General features: G+C 38.7%; 2 protein-coding genes across 2 annotated transcripts; both read left to right on the top strand.

Moving 5' to 3' along the window:
- Positions 1 to 1,061: 1,061 nt before the first annotated feature.
- On the top strand, positions 1,062 to 10,133 carry LOC102810079 (uncharacterized). Its single transcript, XM_006823329.3, has 10 exons — positions 1,062 to 1,532; positions 3,158 to 3,317; positions 3,630 to 3,800; positions 4,052 to 4,143; positions 4,257 to 4,734; positions 5,278 to 5,500; positions 6,300 to 6,389; positions 6,788 to 6,996; positions 8,025 to 8,231; positions 8,672 to 10,133. Exons 1-10 carry the CDS (start codon positions 1,216 to 1,218, stop codon positions 8,960 to 8,962), a joined length of 2,238 nt encoding a protein of 745 aa, XP_006823392.1. The 5' UTR covers positions 1,062 to 1,215; the 3' UTR covers positions 8,963 to 10,133.
- Positions 10,134 to 11,239: 1,106 nt separating this feature from the next.
- Positions 11,240 to 18,190, top strand: LOC100375395 (uncharacterized). The gene is made up of 10 exons (XM_006823334.1): positions 11,240 to 11,541; positions 12,328 to 12,487; positions 13,069 to 13,239; positions 13,607 to 13,698; positions 14,058 to 14,532; positions 15,684 to 15,903; positions 16,057 to 16,146; positions 16,576 to 16,787; positions 17,028 to 17,231; positions 17,888 to 18,190. Exons 1-10 carry the CDS (start codon positions 11,240 to 11,242, stop codon positions 18,188 to 18,190), a joined length of 2,229 nt encoding a protein of 742 aa, XP_006823397.1.
- The last annotated feature ends 3,035 nt before the right edge of the window (positions 18,191 to 21,225 follow it).

Raw genomic sequence — 21,225 nt, 5'->3', positions numbered from 1 at the left:
AGCCGTAATGTTGCGGTATTTTACGGGGTATATTCATCCTAGCATGTAAGAAAATGCGAATTCTAAATATGGAATGATTACGCGTGTAAGCGCCCTCTATAATAAAAATAAAGCAATAATAAACACAAACATGGCTGCCACCAGGGTTTGACCGGACTCCACACAAAGACGTTCGCTGATTCTGTTCTAAACTTTTTGGATTTCGGCACTCCCATGATGTATCTTTGGAATGAAAAGATGTATAATAATAAGGTTATTACGAGAATACCTCAAAGTATGTACACAGACAGTACGCCGTCGCATCAACCTCCGCTATGCGTCGGTCGATACTACCGCTGTATTGTCTTCGTGCATACTTTGAGGTATCCTCGTAATAACTTCATATTATTGAAGTTCAATAAAACAGTACAACGGGTTTCATGAAGGCATGTTCGTTTTATATAAAATATTTATAAATTTTGAAAACAACTTGATCAATCACAATTGTTGGCGGATGAATACCCACCGTACGTAGCTTCACTGAGGTCAGTTAACCTTTAACCTCTTATTTGACACTGGCTCGTTTTGTTTTGCGGTTTTTTTTTTCAATTTTACTTTCTATGCCGAACGATAATTATACTGTTTGTGTTTGCATTCTTTTAAATTTCGGCGAATGAATCATGTAATTTTAAACGTTTTAAACAAATTTGATGAGATCTAACTTTTGCATTCATGGCAGTAAAACGGCCAATGATCAAATAAACCATGCAACGACTCGTGGTTAATAGGCGTTGTCAAATGGTCTCTACAGTCAATAAAATCACCTTCTTTGGATTTGAATTAAGCGTGAAGTGTTAATGTTTTATAAATATTCATAAATGTCCATAAACAAATTCACGCCTCTATGAAGCCAGATGTAACATCAGTTTAATATTCATAAATCAAATTGTAAGGTCGAGACTTTTTATGAATGCCCTCAACTTCGAGATTATGTGTTAGCACAGTCCCTCAACATGATCTCAACATGAAGAACGGTGTGGTGTGATGTTGCGCCCTCACAGATGGCAGTTTTATAGTTGTCGACACATGTCATGCGTTGTGCAAACTGTCACCAGGCACTTAATCACCTGATCTAGCAAACTGTTATTATAATAGAACATGCACTGAAAATGATCATTCTAATTTGAATACAACGAGTGCTGTTGACAGTCGAGCCTCCGTATTAAGATCGGGATAATGGCGCCTCCCGGGAAATGTGTTGTGTTCACTTCCGTGTTGTTCTCGTTGATCTCCACGATTCTCGGCGACTTTCCATTCAGAAACACCTCGCTACCGTGGAGTGAACGAGTCGACGACTTGGTCGGTAGGCTTACGTTAGAAGAAATCGTACTGCAAATGTCTAGGGGAGGCACTGGGAGTAACGGGCCCGCCCCGCCCATCGATCGCCTCGGTATTGGTCCCTATTCGTGGAATACAGAATGCTTGCACGGCGACGTCGCTGCAGGACCAGCTACTTCATTCCCACAGGCATTCGGACTGGCAGCGACATTTGAGTAAGTTTGTAATAACTACATTTATCTATTTTGTCTGTACCGCCCCCTAAAGGATAGATAGCAGAATTTGTATTGGGCTTAACCTTGTAGTCAGTAAGGTAACAACCCCTCCCCCTCCGCCACCTGCTACACACATCATTATTATGTATCACGCAAACAATATTGTCTAATTATGGGTATGTAAATGAGGTATTTAAAAACTGAAATACATTTTTTCAGATTATTGGTCAAATGGTATTACCTACGTTTAGTGATCAATACTAAGTGTACATTTTCTCATATTTGTTTAACCTGGTATCGACATCGACAAGAAATCAGTTTACGCACACATCATACTAAAATCATGTGACTGTGTCGCTGCGTGACCCTGGACCCTTGTCTTTGTTAGGCCATGGTTTGCAAATAAATACGGGTTTCAATCGAATCCAATGAAAGAGTTTTGTCCAGTCGATTGTTTAGTCCCTGGGCATGCGCAGATTATAATAATGAATAAATAACGACGACAAAAGGTTTAATGTGAATGTATATTTCACATTAAGACAGAATGCGGTTAATAAAATATACAGAACAAAGACAAATCCAGCAGGGGATTTTTGTTAATAATTACATATGTATATATAATCATCCGCCAGCTGACAACTGATTGCGACTATACTCGAGTCGTAAGCCGAATAAAATCAAATACGAATATCGATGCAACTTATGATTTCGAGCATATTTACTAGTATATATTATTTTTCGATATTGCACCAGACACAGACATTAGGGTATGACTTATTGTAAGAAAAACTACTTATTTTGGCATTAAACATAGCAGTATTCGTTCGAAGAAATGCGATTGCGTTCCTTGCTTTAAATTTACGTACATGTATTAGAAAATTCCATCGAACAAATACTGCTCCAATGTTTGTAGCCAACACATCATTTGTATATTGCTATACGTTATAATTATATTACGATTATGCGATACCAAACACAAGTATTAAATACACGTCAGCGTAAACACGGAGAATCGTGGAGATCGATATGTTCTTTAAAATTTAAACGATTTTTTGGGTGGGGTCAAGTGTGACGTCTAACTATGTGGTATGCATTTTGTCTGTCCTTTATGATGGATATACGCGCGTGGTGTATGTTATAACATTATTAAATTCATATACGCCAGGATTTCCAATAACCTTCATAATTCTTTGAAGTATTGTAAGCCTAGCAACCACTGTTTTCGGTACCAGCTAATTTTAAGTGTTTAAATAGTGTTGGGACAGATTTCGATCAACAATCACAATTTTTTGTCTCACCTGCGGGACAATTTAATTGTGTGCATGTGGTTATTGATGAAACCAACATTTAACGAATCACGTGATATGGTACATTTCTCAATACGAAACAAGTCTTAACATGCTCCGCAATCTCAGGAATTGCACCAATGCGTCATGGGACATACGAGTATGACGTTAATATGCAAATGTACGTGAAAATCATGGATCTTTAGTTGATTGGTTGACATGTCAGTCCGTGGTGAAATTATGCCATACTATTGTCTTTGAATTTTATTTTATTTGTATTACTATTATTTACTCACCTGCAGCGCGCACAAAATAATATTTCGGCATTTTTTTTTACAGTGCCGTGCTTATTGAGCAAATAGCCAATGCCACGGCCTATGAAGTACGAGCCAAGTACAATAATTATGCCAAGCACAAGGAATATGGCGATCACAAAGGTTTGAGTTGTTTCAGTCCAGTTATTAACATCGCTAGGCATCCATTATGGGGAAGAATCCAGGTAGGAAAATTCAATTTCGCTTATTTTTTCGATATGTTGTGTTTGTGTACTTCAGAATGGCCTGCCAAGAAATGTGAATCTGAAATTACTATAAATAGCAGTATTTTTGTCTTCTAGATTTCTGTCTTAACAACTAATCTTATATGATAATGAAAAACAATTTCTTTTTAATTATGTAAACAAATTGTAAGCAAAAAAACATACTTCTTAATTTGTTTCTGTTTCCCATTTCCTTTGTGTTGATACATTGGGATTTGTCGGGTGTTCATCTCCTACTCTCTTCTCCGAGAAAATAATTGTGTTCCATTGTAGGAAACATACGGAGAAGATCCATATTTGTCTGGTACACTTGCTGCAAGTTACGTCAACGGTCTCCAAGGCAACCACCCGCGTTACGTCACTGCCAACGCGGGTTGTAAACATTTCGACGCGTACGCAGGTCCCGAGGATATTCCGTCATCGAGAAGCACGTTTGATGCAAAGGTAATCACTGATTCCACGCTGATTGCGTAGTTGTGTAGTTGGGCGACCGAATTACAATATACGTAATATATCAGTCAAAAGTACGACAATTTCACCCACAAACAACACCATTAGTTCATTTAAAATAATTAACACTGATGATTTGCATATTGAAAGGTGATTATAGGATACAAGGAACGGCTATTCAAAATTACTCATTTACATGCAAGTACCTGTGTATCAAATTAAACTGTTGTGTTATTCCTTGCCAGGTATCTGACAGAGATTTGAGAATGACGTTCCTACCAGCGTTTCATGAGTGTATACAAGCAGGGACACACAGTTTGATGTGCAGCTACAACAGGTATGTGACGAGTATGTAGATTGTATATTATTTAATTTGATCTGATTTAATATAAAACAAAAATGTAATATGTGCTTTTCAATTTCACGAACCTTTTTTTTTGTGTTCCCTAGTATAAATGGAGTTCCGGCCTGTGCAAATAAGAAACTTCTCACTGATATTCTCCGAACTGAGTGGAATTTCACTGGATACGTCATCAGTGACCAATCAGCAGTTGAGAAAGTCTACGATGCTCACCATTACACGAAAGACATGCTAGACACGGCTATCGCGTGCGTCAACAGCGGACTCAATTTGGAACTCTCGTCGAATTTGGAAGACAATGTGATGATGCAGACCACCAAGGCGGTGAAGCAGGGTAATGTTACAATGAAAACCGTCAAAGCGAGAGTTTCGCCACTTTTCTACACGAGAATGAGGCTCGGGGAATTCGACCCACCGGAAATGAATCCGTATTCGAAGCTGGACCTGTCCATTATTCAAAGTCAGGAGCATCAGGAGTTGTCGTTGAAAGCGGCTGCGAAGTCGTTTGTGTTGTTGAAGAATGAGAATAGATTCTTGCCACTGAAAGAAAAGATTGACAAACTTGCTGTAAGAATTCATATTTCTGCCACCCCCTCCTTTCTAGAGATTGTGATAATCAAATATGGATGTTGTGTGATTTATCGTATCCGTTATTTTCGTATCTCACAAAATATTGCATTACGCAAATGTGCGTGCATTGTGAATGATTTTCAAGTACCAGTATGTCAAAGTTCAAGCTCATTTGCGTACTTCATTTCTTGAATGGATATTGTTAATTTCACGATAACAGTTTTAGTTGTCCTGGTAGTAAACGAAAGAAATTCCCCCACAACTTCTGAAATACATGGTAGCTTTGTTGTTACTCTGCCTTCCATTTTGAGAAGATGTCACCTACGAATAGCGCCATCTAGCGACAAATCTCTTTCATGACGTACTGACGCCGTTCAATACGGTATTGTTCTGATCTGTAGACGTCCATCAATGGAGATTTTTGAGAGACTTTAATATATTCTAAACGTCAAGCTGACGTCATAGAAGCGCTCCGTCACTAGCGGAATGGTGCATACTAAGTTCCACGCACCATGTCTCATTCTTTCTTATTTTATTCAGGTTGTAGGGCCGTTTGGAGACAGTCCAGATGAAATATATGGTAGTTACAGTCCCGATGTCAGTAACCTGACAGTGACACCGAGACATGGTTTATCGAAGATTGCGCGACTTGCTACCACATTTGCGTCAGGTTGTCTATCACCGGCTTGTACCGAATACGATCCGAAGAGCACCGAGCAAGCAATTGACGGGGTTGATATGGTGGTTGTGTGTTTAGGAACAGGTGTGTAATGTAATGTAATGTAATGTAATGTAATGTAATGTAATGTAATGTAATGTAATGTAATGTAATGTAATAATTTATTATGTGTTTAAATGTTTAAATACATACAGAAATAAATAGTCGCTAAAGACAGTCTTGAGCATAATATTAAAACCATTGACGTGTTTCCATTTAGAGATTTTGTCGTTCGGTAAAGCTGATATAAATGTATTTCCTTAAGTGTAACAAACTTTCACCGGATTGGTGGTGAATACTTTGCAATAGTATCCAGCAATCAATTTTGATCTCAAACTCATGCTTGCCTTCATTTGCATGTATGTGGTCGATTAGCTTGAAAAAAGCTGATTTTGTTTAATACCTTAATTTCATTGTCTGTCTGTCTGTCCTTATTTTGATAGCATTTTAATTGAATAATTCAAGCATATACCGGTTTCAAGTTCTCCGATTGCTACGTCTTTGAGCATGCGCAGTATCAATTCCGCGAAAAGGGAGGCAATTTCATATCCTTTCGTCCGTGATTTATTTGTTGTCTTACTTCTTTTCCGGGCTTTTTCAGCATGTATGAATTAAAATGTTAGAAATATTAACTCAACGTATATTTAATAAGACAATTTACATATTCATATACATTCCGCTTTCTTTTTATTTATTTCTGTGCCACAAATCTATAGAGAAACAAGATTCCCTTGTAAGTTTCTGCATGTCCTAGGTATGTCTCAAATTTGATGTTGCTGTCATTTAAAGCTGTCGTCTGAATTCCCGGCCGGAATGACGCATTGTTGTGTTTTCTTCATACTAGGTAACAAAGTTGAAGCTGAAGCTCACGACAGATCCGAGCTCACGTTGCCGGGACAACAACTGAGACTACTCAAGGATGCTGTCACATTTGGTAAATTCCGTTTCCTTTTTGCTACTTAACGTGCATATACATATGACGTACGTACATACTATCAACAATTTCCACCTCTAGTTCACATAGCTATACTTTAACTTAGCGTTGAACATATTATTATAATAAATAAATAATAATGACGTTGTTATATCGATTCTAAGGTTTGTTAAATACTCTTGCATTGCTCTTTGAAAACAAACCCACCCGCTAAGCCCAAGAAAGCGGTTGTGCATGGAGGATCGCATTTTTCCAAAGAAGGAGAGAGCAGGAAAAATATAACCAAAATCATAAAATCAAACGAAGCCACATACACATACAAACCAAATACTGGAAAGGGTAGGGTGTGAAGACAATATTCTTACAAGTGTCTTTCATTTGTTATGGATTTTCTACAGCTGCGGGCAAGCCGGTTATTTTGTTACTCTTCAACGCAGGGCCGTTAGACATCACGTGGGCAGTTAGTAACCCTGCCATACCTGTTATAGTGGAATGTTTCTTCCCAGCACAGACCACTGGCACGGCGCTCTATCATCTGTTTGTGAACTCACCAGGGAGTAACCCCGGTGGTAGGCTACCGATAACATGGCCAAAATCCATGAGTCAGGTACGGTTGGTGTGACTTATTCTCTTTCGCGGTATGTGAAACGGCGTTTGATTAATCTTCGTTATGTTAAATTTATTTTTATTTTGTTGCTAGGCATTGAAGCGGCACAGAAACAACACAAGTTCCTGGTGTAGTTTGCTAATATGCACCCGTATTCAGTTGAAGCTGTCAACAGTGTTGACGACTTTAGGAAAACTTCAATCTGACAAAAATAAGATCCTAGTTTTGGATTTTTGTATTTGCATATTTGACTCGATTTTATTTTATTTGGATCTATTATTATTATTATTTGTTTAAGTTTTGGTGATTGCGAAAGCCAATCCTCGAGGGCGGACATCCGGGCAGTTTCTACCGCCTGGCAACCCTCGCGGTGAAAACAAAGACCAAAAACTCGCAGAAAACGGTACTTTGCGATGGTTGTTGAGAGTCCCCTGAACAGTGTAACAAGATTAGCCCTACGTGTGTAACATATATGGATTTGGTTGTTCAGGATTACTTCAAAGTTGAGTTTGTGTTGTTTTCTCGAGTTTTCACCGGCTCCACCGGCGTTCCACAGCAGCGCGCACAAAGCCCATAGAAATACGTGGTACAGTGGTGCGCGTCTTAGCAACGTAGAACGTCCGTGACGTAGCTCCGCCCGAGGATAGTAACAAAAACCATAAAAAAAATACATTTTTTTTTTAAATACTCAAAAGTAAAATAAACACCGTACTAATCAGATTGGGAAAACTTTAATAATTGAAGGGAAGGTTCAGTATATATCGAGCGTCGTTTGTGGGATCGTTTATACGTTCAAACAAGAATTCCACTTTTCATTGCATTTAAAGTATTTAAAACGTCTCGTGCTAGTGCCTAGATATGTATAAAACATATCCTTGGCTTGCAAATGAACTTACATGTATTTTTAAAGTGTTTTGCTTCTATCAAAATAGACGTCACAGCTGCGCCATTTGGCTAAAAAAATAGCTTTTGTTTTCAAGCAATCTGCTTCCCACTCAGCAATGGAGATTCTTATTTCCTGTATGCAGGTGCCGCCGATGGAAGACTACACCATGGAAGGTCGAACATATCGTTATTTCAACGGAGATCCACTGTTCCCGTTTGGATATGGTTTATCATATACTACATTTCACTACAATGACTTGATAATTACTCCGTTCACACCGATTAAACCTTGCAGTTCAATCAATATAGCTGTCTTGCTGAAAAATACTGGTGATGTACCAGGAGACGAGGTAATGTGTTTCTAGAGACAGCGTCCTCTATTGACGAAGCATTTCAATGACGAGAGTCGTTCAATTCAAAACGTTGATATCGTTTTAATTTGTATTCGTTCATTAGTAAATTATGTTTTTGAGAGATTTAGTTATATTCTAGATAACGGACTACTACACAACCAAATATATTTGTCGATTTTGAACGACATTGCCTTCACCCAATACTAGTATTTTGACGTCACAGATGCGCCCTGTCACTAGAGGGCGCTCTATATAGGAACAGTGCATTTCAAGGTTCAGCTGTGTGAACCCTTCTGCTCTCTCTATATATATATATAAGTGTGACCGGGCATGTGTTACCTTACAACATATATAAATATGAATATAAAAAATTTGATTATTATTATTATTATTGCAAAATGTTTACATGTATCCAATAATATTTGCTTTTTTCGTAGGTCACCCAATTTTATATGAGCTGGGGAAACGCTTCAATCCCAGTACCGAAGTGGCAACTTGTTGGCGTGAGCCGAACGCGATTGCAGTCCAAAAAGTCTGTGAACATCGCCATTACAATCGCTCCTCGTTTAATGGCTGTGTACACCAACAAATGGGTCATCGAACCCGGTGTTTATACAGTCTACGCTGGGGGTCAGCAACCTCACCAGTCAACCAAAGTACCGTCCAATGTTCTCCGGGGTCATTTTACTGTCGACGGAAGCACGACTCCTTTGTCCCAGTGCCAATGAATACAAATGTCATGCATGCACACACGTTTTGATCACAGTACATATCGAGTACATTCAGTTATCAATAAATACCGATGTGTATTTTTCACTAAGTGAAGTTTACTTTTGACATGTATATACCAGCGATATTTGTACTGTGTATATCCAATCAGTACAATCAAATCATATTCATATATAACGGAACATGTGTTTATAATATTCAGTTTTTTAAAAATTAGTTTTTTTCAATATTCGCGCACCATTCGATAAGTTAATGAAATAAAATGTGGTGGGTTTAGTTTAAAATAGCTGATTATTTGTAGCTAAAAGTAGAAGAATCCTTCTTCATGTAGAAGTGTTCAATGATCTTGTACAGGAAATAGAATTCCAAACGTAGATCTTGAACAATGTAGTATATTACATAATATGTACAATGTTGGTGGCATGAACTTTTACATGGAGGGGCGAGATCTGCTCATCAACCTCGCGCCGAAGGCACGACCTTATCAGGGGGTCCGGAGGCATGCTTCCCCTTAAAAAATGAAATCTAGACCCTCTGAAACGCTATTTCCTGCATTTTGAGGGGCAAATTTTGCTGACACAAAGGGTTTCAGCTTGATTTTGGAGGGCCCCAGTACCGCCGCCACTGATGTAATAGATCATATTTGTCAATCGTTGTCATAGAAAATAGCTGGACGTTTCGAGCAGTTTATATTACTGTTTTTATTGTAGATTCGCGCAAATGGCATTTTTAATGGTAGTATTTACTGTGGCCGGGTATCACTTGCATTAATATGTAGTATTCTTTAATTTTATTGTTTTTTATACATTACAAAATTGCAATTTCTTTTAATGTTTAATTAAGTTGGATATAAAACAATGTATGTCGCCCTCTGTGTCAAGATCATGGCTAGGGACTTCCCCCGCTTGACACAACACATGGTTTTGAATTCTGTATTTATAAACGATATCATCCTAATCTTTTTTTTATTTTATATTAGTTATTCAAACCATCTAACTTTGAGCCTAGACCGATTGGTCTATGGGGTGATTGAGGTCATGTACGATGTAATATTTTGTGTAAATTGTTGATTCATATCAGATTTTTTGCGAGATTATTATGTGACGTCTGAATTCTGAATTCTGTATTTACAATATGTACGAGAATGAAGTAAAGTAATCCTTCAAACCATTCGCATCATAAATTATTATTTTCACGCTCCACTCGCCGTACTTTACGTGAAGTGAGGGCCGTGCTGCAGTGAGAGTGATGTACGGTCCACCACACTATTGAAGACATGGAGGAGTCAGGTGCTAAACAACCCGGTTAATTACCGTACGCTTCACTCATAGTTCTGGGACGTAAGAAAGATAGTACAGTGAGAATATGAGTCAGAATATTGTCAGTTAAATTGGGAGGGTCATCACCTGCACACGCGCGGGATTGAGCCCCAAGCGATGATAACAACTTACACACGCGAAGAACGCAAAAGCTCATGGGTAGACGCTTGTTTGTAAACAATGACACGCTATGGACACCTGACGCATGCGCAGGTGACGACTCCCACGTTTTAAAAGCTCACGCTGTACAAGATTCCTTTCCCCTACCAAGGATTGACGAGGTCTTTGCTAAATGCTTTTGGTAATGCTAAGTTTGATCTTACCTCTGGTCATTGGCAGGTGGAAAGAGGGTTAGCATATAACTCCGGCTGAGACCCACTACCCTGTTTCAAATGTATACAGGGGGCAATTTTGTTTCTATTTTTTTAATGTAGTTTAAAAGGAACTAATAAAGTTTCTTGTTATAAACTAGTCCTAGTAATGAAGTTTATCGAGCAATAATACCCCCGCCCAGATACAAGATAGTTACAAATGTATGTGCTGCAAGGAAGTGTTCTGTTAGGAAAGATATCCTATAGTAATTGTGTACTCAACATTTTTTTTCACTTCTCATCACTTCATGCTTTTTTGTAATAAACAAAAACAAAATAGAGTTAAATAAAAATCCAACATGTATACTGTGAAAATGTTTCAGGGAAAATTAACGCCCTTCAAATTTGAAGACCGGTGTGATGATCAGTATTTCTACGATTGAATTAAAAATGCTGGAACGATATCATTTAGACTTCGGTCGACAGATTCAATGTCCCGATTGTTGGTCGCCCGGATATTCAACTTCGATATATCATGTCAAATATTAACTAGAATTGTGTTGATAAGTATTATGTACTAAAGAAAATACACCCCTCTATAGCAGTAAGTTTGCAAAACACGTTCTCGAGCTGTCTACGTTATAAGATGAAGTCGGCAACACTCAAGGTGTTGGTGTGCATGCTCTTCGGCTACTGGTTGCCGGGGAATTGCACGGATTACCCGTTCCAAGACCCATCGCTCTCCTGGGACGACCGGGTAAACGATTTGATTACTCGTCTAACAGTAGACGAAATCACCGACCAGATGGCTTTGAGCAGCCCCGCCCCCTCCATTGACCGACTGGGTATAAAGCCGTACGAATGGTCTACTGAGTGCCTGCGGGGAGACTCTGACGCTGGTCCTGCTACAGCTTTTCCACAGGCATTAGGGTTGGCAGCTTCATTCGAGTAAGTTGAATGCTTTATCGACGGTGGCAATTAATTAAACAAATACAGCTTTTTAAAATTGTGTATATTTGGTCATGAGTTGGCCTGGCGTTGTTGGCTCCTCCCCCCCCCCCGGGGATACTCACTTTGAAGTTCTATATGTATATGTACCGCCAAATAGGGGTCCCATATTCACCACTTCTATCAGAAAAGGGGTATGGTATTTTACCCTGTTTGTTTTTCATTATTTCTGTCTAAAAATGGGTCCAGTTCTTTGGTCACATCTGTACACGCATGGATATTTATTCACCGAATATTTTCCTTCCCCTCACCAGGATTTTAAACTAAATAATTATTGGTACGTACTATTATTTCAAAACTCATGCGCGTTTAACTGTTCATGAAAAACACTAACCCTATGTGAATGCCTGATATGCACTATCGAAAAGGAATACCAATACAATACTCAACGTTAATCATAGTGTCTCCATACAACTAATACACATTCCTATTATTTAAATCGCGCCCTCTGGCGACGCAGCTCTTCTGTGACGTCAAAATGGTGGGTATAAGTAATTTCTTTGAAATAAACAACTCTGTTTGGCTGTGGAGTCGTTCGTCATTCAGAATTTCTATTTTTATTGAATGGCATTTTAGTTTACTGACATCCACAATCAAAACAATTCCTTGAACTGAGTAACTTGCACCCATTTACATTACATAAGCGATTCATCATGTGTGTTATTGGAACAAATTCAATTTGGAGATTCAGTTTTCATGGCATTTTATTGCGCTTTTCTTTTCTAGCTTTGATACAATATTTGACGTTGCCAGGACAACGGCCATCGAAGTACGGGCGAAGAACAATGACTACGAGCGTCGTGGGGAGTACGAAAACCATAAGGGTGTGAGTTGTTTCAGTCCCGTTTTAAACATCGCAAGACATCCACTTTGGGGTAGGAATCAGGTATCCCAGTAATATTGTTATTTTACATTTTATCTAAAGATTATTTTATTTTAAATTGTCCTATCCAATCAACATTGTCATGTCGCGTAACGTTTCTCAAAACTGCATTCATCGGCAATGTTTAACGATAAACCCATGTTTATAGGCCCTTTTTAAAGGGCGGCAGTCGTCGTGCTGCGCATGTGCGACATTTGTGTTGATAAACATTGATTTTCTCACAGTCAAATGCGCTCTTCTAATGGAAAATGGAAGTATGAGATTTGAGCTTGGCGCGACTTGCACTAATCACCGCCGGTTACTCCTTCGATACCTTCCAATCACTAAAAATACGTCTCAGTTTGTACTCGTTGTGTTTATATGAGACCATATATCTCGCGCATGCGTGGCGTGACGACTGCCGCTCTTTAATCTTGTTTTTCTTTATCATTAAAATAAAATTTGAACATCCTCAAAAAGTCACATGACTTTCACGCAGACGTAATGACAACCACAAGTGAATTTCAAACACCAGGCCAACGAACGATTTCTTGATTTCTTGAAATAATACAATATAATTTCATTGAATTTGTTACCATTCACAGGAAACGTACGGCGAGGATCCGTACCTGAGCGGCGAGCTTGCCAGAGCATTCGTTCACGGACTCCAGGGCGACCACCCTAGATATCTGATCGCCAACGCAGGCTGCAAACATTTCAACGTGCATGGAGGACCAGAAAATATTCCCGTTTCAAGATTCTCCTTCAATGCTAAGGTGAGAGTGAAATACGTTAGGAATGAGGCAATGACACTATGACCGGTTAAATAAAGCCCCCACTAATAATGTTTTTGTTTTTTTTTCAAACTGATTCGCGGGATCCTTACTGTTAAAAGCTAATGTATGACATGTGCTGGCGCACATACTCGCATAATTGCCCCCCCCCCAATCCACTATCCGCTGTAACCAGTCTGAAAGTTTCTAGTACATGTAATTCTTAAAATTCGTGTCAGTCGTGGATGCTAACACATTGCTGTACAGCGCTCCGGAAAGATGTTGGTCGATAGAGGGCGTTGTGATGTAGCGCGAAGAAGAGTCTCTATAAGTTTCCACCGTTCTCTTCTAACGTGACTGTCTCATACAGGTGTCTGAAAGAGACTGGAGAATGACGTTTCTACCAGCGTTCCACGAGTGCGTCAAAGCAGGGACATACAGTTTGATGTGCAGCTACAACAGGTATGGGTGTTCATAGTCCAGGTGTGTGTACACGCCGAACTTATGAATGAATGAACTTATTCGAAAACCCCAACTGTAGAACAATTTGCGGGCAATTGTAAGACATTTTGTACATGTTTTAGTAATATACCGTACACAGAGAAACTCATTAGATTTTTAGAACTGACTACTTTACAAGTTCAAGTGATTAGAAACTTTCGAAGCTTTATTTTGGTTTCGGTACACTATTCATGCTATGAATATGCACTGATTACAGGAATAGTTGATACCTTACCTAGTCATACTAGTATTTACTGATTTTTATTTTTATTCTATCTTTAGTTAATGATTGACCACCCTTTACTCACATATGCTTTCAGAATCAACGGTGTACCGGCTTGTGCTAACAGCGAGCTGTTGATCGACGTCTTACGAAAGGAGTGGAACTTCACCGGCTACATCGTCAGCGATGCCGGTGCCATTGAGAACATCTACACACGTCACCACTACAGACTGGACGCCTTGGAAACCGCCATCGCATCTGTGAACTCCGGTTGCAATCTGGAACTTGGCGGTGGATCCCACCCTACCTTCCTACAAATCAAAAATGGTTTCAAATTAAAGAGAATCAGCAACCAGACCCTCATGGAACGGATCAAACCCCTTTTCTATACCAGAATGAGACTGGGCGAGTTCGACCCCGTCAAAATGAATCCTTTCAAACAGCTTGATCTATCTATTGTCTTATCTGACGGCCACAGGGAACTTGCCGTGAAGACCGCCCTCAAGACAATCGTACTGCTGAAAAACGACGGCCGCACACTCCCTCTTAAGGGCTCTGTCAACAATCTTGCTGTAGGTACTTATATCTGTCAATACAAGATGAGTAATCGGAATGTGTTGTCTATATAGTTATACGATAATAACGATGATATAATAGATGTGTTCAGGCTACACTTACCAACACTAGCCAATCTCATATGTTTAAATATCGGCTATACCAAATTGCGTTCACACACGAGAGAGAACATTACTTAGTACGGGCTAAGAAACACTAAAACTATACATATATTCAGTCTATGACTATGATTACTAATACCCAGTACAGTAACCAGGAAGGTATGCACATTAGTTCTATGGTTATAAAACAATACTAAAACAAATTTAGAAATTGTAGGTTGCGGTATAACAAGAAGTAGATAGAGTCTCGTTGCCAGATTTTTCTTAAGATTAATTATTCAGAATATGAATATTATAATAGTAAATCTTCCAAATAGATATTGAATACAAACGTTCGCGCGCACTTCGTTAGCCCATACTAAGGGTCAAGACCGGGTCTTTCAAAGCAAACAACATAATACTCCCAGATGAAAGAGCTCCATAAATGTAAGAGAATGCAACTTACAGATATTAAACTTTTCATCAGTATTATGTAGTCCACTATTTTGATTGCCCAGCAAAGGATTGTGGGTAAAGTGTGCTTAGAAATGATCAAAGTTTGTGGTATCAGGTAGAACATGAGAATACGTTATTAATTCACCTTCAAGCTCTTATTATTGAATGTCATTTAACAACAGCCCCTTTGATTAAGAATGCATGAAATTACTTATTCCTTAATTTTGACACATTGCAGTAAAAATGTAATATTAATTTCCCGAAGATACCGTTATTGTTTTGAAGTTTGATTCATGGATGATTGAATACATAAGGTATACTATTTACCATTGCTTTTTTTTCAAAGTTTACTACACAAATTTTGCGGTGAGTCACGATGAGTAGACTAAATGTTGGCAGATTATACAGAACGCAGGATGAGACCACGGTGTAGGCGATGTGAATCCATCATGAGAACAGCTTTTAGTGCATATCAGTCTTGGAGCGTTTACCTCTACGCCTCCTTCCACCTCCGTGACATTATCAAAATTACCGCGTCTACATCCAACGAGAAATACATTGCAAAAACTACATATTGATGCATCATTGTACTTGTACATTTCCTTAAATAGGTCGTTGGTCCTCTGGCCGACAACGTGGACGCCCTCTATGGCGACTATTCTGCGACTCCTAACAACTACACGGTCACACCCCGCAATGGACTTGCACGATTGGCGGGCAACACTTCCTATGCATCGGGCTGCGATAATCCCAAATGTCGGAAATACGACTCAGGCCAAGTAAAGAGCGCAGTTTCGGGGGCTGATATGGTGGTGGTCTGCGTTGGAACAGGTAAGCATGTCGATAATCTAAGGTTGTGGACGTTCTAAAAGTACAAGTAAATATATCTTTTATGTTAATTTACGAACTTGATTTCCTATATGGTTCACTTCGTATATGAATAAACTTGCTTGTCATAATGTGTCACGTGGTATGTTATTTCAGGTACAGACATCGAATCAGAAGGGAACGATCGTCATGAATTGGCGTTGCCTGGGAAACAACTGTCTTTACTCCAAGATGCTGTGAAATTTGGTACGTTCAATATAATCACTTAGCAATATGATCACTATTTGAAGTTCGCGCAAAAATACAATGTATACACGTCACACGGAACACCTATCAAACACGGCTGTCGCGACGACTATCACTATTCAAGTACATGTATATGTATATGTAACATGTGATCTGATGTCTCTAACCTGGTCTTCATCGGCTCAGCGTTGTAGATTTAGTCAGTGGTGTTCGCTGGCTTTCCGGGAGACTATACTTGTGCCAACTCAGCGTCGGCAAGCACTGAGATTACATATAGTACATGTATATCGCGTCCAAATTTACTTTGTTTTTATGGCACACGTTAACGAAGACTGTGCTCGAAACTGTGTGTTTTGTTCAAGATAAATCATAATCCTCATAGGTATGTACCAATATTATCCATAATACCTTTCAAAATGCTTTCTTCAGCCGGTAGCAAACCTGTTATTCTGTTACTATTCAACGCCGGGCCACTAGATGTATCCTGGGCAGTCGAGAACCCGGCAGTTCAGACGATCGTAGCGTGCTTCTTTCCGGCACAAGCCACGGGTGACGCGTTGTACAGGATGTTTATGAACACTTCGCCTGAGAGTAATCCAGCCGGAAGGTTGCCAATGACATGGCCCAGATCAATGGAGCAAGTAAGTTGACATGACAATACAGTACGATATGCGGTATGATGTGGTTGGGTGATATGCGATCCGATATCACGCAAAGAGGTGCGTTGCAATGCGACGCCGTGTGGTTCAGTGCGATGCGATGCGATGCGATGCAGTGCGATGCGGTACGATACGATGCAATATCATGATGCAATTCGATACTATGTACTCGATACAAGACAATACAATTATTGTGCTACATGTAATACCGTTGTCACACAGGTACCCCCAATGACGGATTACACAATGAAAGGCAGAACGTATCGATATTCTGACGCCGATCCGCTATTTCCGTTCGGGTTCGGGCTTTCATACACCCTCTTCAAATACTACAATACGAGCGCATCGCCGACGGTCATCAAGTCGTGTGACACCGTCACTATACCACTCACTGTGACCAACGTGGGAGACTTCCCTGGAGATGAGGTGAGCCATAATTTGTATTACTAGTACCAGTGTAACGGAACTGATGCCGACTCGAAGTTTTTATCACACTTCGGAGATATATTTCGTTAGATCGTCATATTTTCTCGTGACCATATATTTTTGATATTAAAGTTATCTATGCAATTTGAATAATTCCAAGTTTTTAAAGATTGCTTTCAGTTTTTAGGCCAATTTGTTGATATGTTCAATAAATACAATATAAACTAAAATGAGACGTATGAATTGTCTGGCAATTGTGCCTGAGCGTGTCAGTACCTATCCTGTTGATCATATTGGTCGTACAATATATTTAATTAAATAATCGCAACAAATAATACATCGATCCTATAAGTCACGTTCTCTTCCATGACGTCAAATCATGTGGTACACACTGTCCAAAACATCGATAGTTTTTTATTTTTCTTTCGTCAAATGTTATAGAAAGATTTGTTATATGCTTACACTTATTACTGACGTCATGTTGACGTCATTGTAGCTACATAAACCTAACGAAATGCATATCTGCAGTTACTGTAGTTGAAGGTGGAAACGGTTTTAACTATTGTACCACTTGGAAGCCGCTCACACTGAACTAAAAATAAATATGATAAACATGAAATATTAATCTTTTAATCTAAACTTTTTGTATTATATAGGTGATGCAGGTGTACATAAGTTGGAGCAATGCATCTGTCACAGTGCCAAAGTTACAACTAGTGGGATTCCGCCGCGTACGAGAAATTGAGCCAAGTGCGAGTGCCACCGTGCACTTTGCCGTCCTCCCCCGCATGATGGCGATATACACCACGCAGTGGATGATAGAGCCCGGTGTTTACAACGTGTATGCAGGGGGTCAACAACCAAATCAAGTCACCCAAGGAGTACCTTCGAATGTCGTGATGACGTCATTTACGATTGAAGGGCCGAGCACTCCTTTGAACAAGTGTGATATTCAATAATAGTGGGCGGTTGTCAACGTGACGAGATTTTTAAAAATTACATTTTGTTTTATTACACGTTGACCAATTAAATGTCAGAGATAAACAAATTAACATAAATACTATTAGTAAATTTCCACATAACTGTGTTAATGCCATACATTATGTTGATATTCAAACATATAGTAATATTCGAATATAATACAAATAATGTATTATACTTTTATTTTATTATGTCTTAATGGGTTTATGCAAATTACAACTCAAAACTAAATTCAGCATTGTATATGCCAATTCCGCCAAATCCATAGCGCCACAGTCATCACATAGCGCCACAGTCATCACATAGCGCCACAGTCATTACATAGCGCCACAATCGTCAATCTGTGCGTTAAAGTGCGCTTCTAATTTTGCGTAAACAAATTGTTCGCTACTCGCGTCGTATACGTCACATGGGACCCATGTCGAAAACGTCGCTGTGCGACAACTGTTGCGCTTCAAACATGGTGCAATTGGGAGAGTAATCGCAAATGAGGCAGATGATTTCACTAAACATTCTTTTATACAATGTAAACGTAAAAACCCATCAGTCGTATTTCTGCGTATTTACGATTCATACAAGAAAAACAACCCCTGCCAACGAACTGATAAAAATGTATTGCCACAGTGAATATTTCAAAACATACAGATGAAACATACTACATTGTTCTGACTGATTAAACATAATTAAAGCTGCATTTTATTTGTATGATTGTACAATAATAAAACATAATTGTGTTCAAATCATGTATGAGGGGTGTTTTCATTGCGGTTCAATTGGAACCGCTACTTATAGGACACATTATTTTACTGTTTACTGTAAACTGTTTTACTGTAAACGGTTTTACTATTTTACTGTAAAGGGCGGTAGTCGTTGTGTCGCGTCCTGTTCGATATCGAAAACATAGCGACGTATACAACGCGTGTAAAGTACATTATTTATTTACATGAAATTCGAACACGCGCTGTGCGATGACCACCGCGCTTTAATTATAGACAGAATGATTTTGACGCGACATATTGCGATATTCGCCTTTGTTTTATGACATATCCTGCGTTGATGATATCGCCATAGCCAGGGATTTTAACAATTTATCAGACTATCTGAGCGAGTTACAGTCCAGTGAAATGTATGTATATGTTATAGAGAGTCGACAAGGGGTATTTTCGTAAGCTGTAATCAATTGGTTTTATATTCGTAATAATTGCGTTGCGTTGCATTGCATTGCGTTGCGTTGCGTTGCGTTGCGTTGCGTTGCGTTGCGTTGCGTTGTGTTGTGTTGTGTTGTGTTGTGTTGTGTTGTGTTGTGTTGTGTTGTGTTGTGTTGTGTTGTGTTGTGTTGTGTTATGTTGCATTGCGTTGCGTTGTGTTGTGTTGTGTCAGTGGCGGATCCAGAGGGGGGCCAGTCCCCCCCAAACGCATGACGATTCATACCATCTGGATCACGCATAGCGTTTCTGCGATTTACGCTCCGTATATCTTAAGCGAAGCTTGGAAAAACCCCCCCCCCCACCCCAATACATTTTGCTGGATCCGCCACTGTGTTGTGTAGTGTATGCCGATCAAATTTAACGTACTGTAACATGATGGCATGTAACGTAGTACAGTGATACATGATGTTATGTAACGCAATAAATGAGAGCCGATCAAATGTAATGTAACATGATGTAATCACAATACTAGTACAATGCAATTCGATCAGTCATAAAGCAGTGTAACGTAATACAATGCGATTCGATCAGTTATAATGTAATGTTCTGTAATACAATGCGATTCGATCAGTTATAATGTAGTGTAACTTAATACAATGCAAGTCGACCAGTTATAAATTAGTGTAGCGTAATACAATGCAAGTCAATCAGTTATAATGTAGTGTGACGTAATACAATGCAAGTCGATCAGTTTTAATGTAGTTTAACATAATACAATGCAAGTCGATCAGTTATAATGTAATGTAACGTAATACAATGCAAGTCGATCAGTTATAATGTAGTGTAGCGTAATACAATGTAAGTCGGTCAGTTATAATGTAATGTAATGTATTGTAATACAATTCAAGTCGATCAGTTATAATGTAATGTATTGTAATACAATGCAAGTCGATCAGTTATAATGTAATGTATTGTAATACAATGCAAGTCGATCAGTTATAGTGTAAGGTATTGTAATACAATGCAAATCGATCAGTTATATTGGAATGTATTGTAATACAATGCAAATCGATCAGTTATAGTGTAAGGTATTGTAATACAATGCAAGTCGACCAGTTATAGTGTAAGGTATTGTAATACAATGCAAATCGATCAGTTATATTGGAATGTAACGTAATAGAATGCAAGCCGATGAGTTATAATGTAGTGTAACATAATACAATACAAATAAGCCCATTATTATGTAATGTAACGTTAAACAATGAATTGTTATTTGATGCAAGGTAATACAATTCAAGCCGAGCAAATATAATGTTTTGATGAAATGTAATACCATGTGAAGTGTAGTGCAATGCAATTCAAGATAATGTGATTTAGTGTGATGTTATGTAAATGATGTTATGTATTGTGGTGTAACGTAACGCAATATAACATGATACAATGTAACGCAGAATCATGGAAGTCGACAAAATGTAATGATGAGAACGAAATGTGATATAGTGTCATATCATGTCATGAAATGTTATGTTTTGTAACAGAATACAATGCATGTCGACTAATTGTATTGTAATGTAACAGCAGATGCATCTTACAGCAGTTTTGTTTGTTTTGTGTAACCATTTAAAGCAAAATAGCAAGTTAGTTAACTGATTGTTTCATCTTCCATGTGTATATCCTAGAAACGTTTACTCATATGATCTCCCTATCCAGGAATCGTAAGTGTTGGTTTTAACTTAAGTCGTCTTGCGTGTTCGAAATTGAAATAAGACGAGTTTTGAGTTTGCATTTTCGCTATCAATATGGCTCCAACATTTCACGTTGACACATTTTCGATACATAGTTTTTTATAATTTTCAAAAAATTAA

The sequence above is a fragment of the Saccoglossus kowalevskii genome, chromosome 13, assembly GCF_978046115.1.
Source record: "Saccoglossus kowalevskii chromosome 13, keSacKowa6.1, whole genome shotgun sequence".
NCBI classification, from domain to species: Eukaryota; Metazoa; Hemichordata; class Enteropneusta; family Harrimaniidae; genus Saccoglossus; species Saccoglossus kowalevskii.
Note: the sequence above shows the minus strand (reverse complement) of the source record. Positions and strands in the feature narration are given on the sequence as shown.

Bases quoted from the DNA above. Each gene is read 5' to 3' on its own strand.
- LOC102810079 (XM_006823329.3), top strand. From the start codon at position 1,216: ATGGCGCCTCCCGGGAAATGTGTTGTGTTCACTTCCGTGTTGTTCTCG. The intron at 1,533-3,157 runs GTAAGTTTGTAA...TTTTTTTTACAG, and splicing joins GGACTGGCAGCGACATTTGA to TGCCGTGCTTATTGAGCAAA. The intron at 3,801-4,051 runs GTAATCACTGAT...ATTCCTTGCCAG, and splicing joins GAAGCACGTTTGATGCAAAG to GTATCTGACAGAGATTTGAG.
- LOC100375395 (XM_006823334.1), top strand. From the start codon at position 11,240: ATGAAGTCGGCAACACTCAAGGTGTTGGTGTGCATGCTCTTCGGCTAC. The intron at 15,904-16,056 runs GTAAGCATGTCG...ATGTTATTTCAG, and splicing joins GGTGGTCTGCGTTGGAACAG to GTACAGACATCGAATCAGAA. The intron at 16,147-16,575 runs GTACGTTCAATA...TGCTTTCTTCAG, and splicing joins CCAAGATGCTGTGAAATTTG to CCGGTAGCAAACCTGTTATT.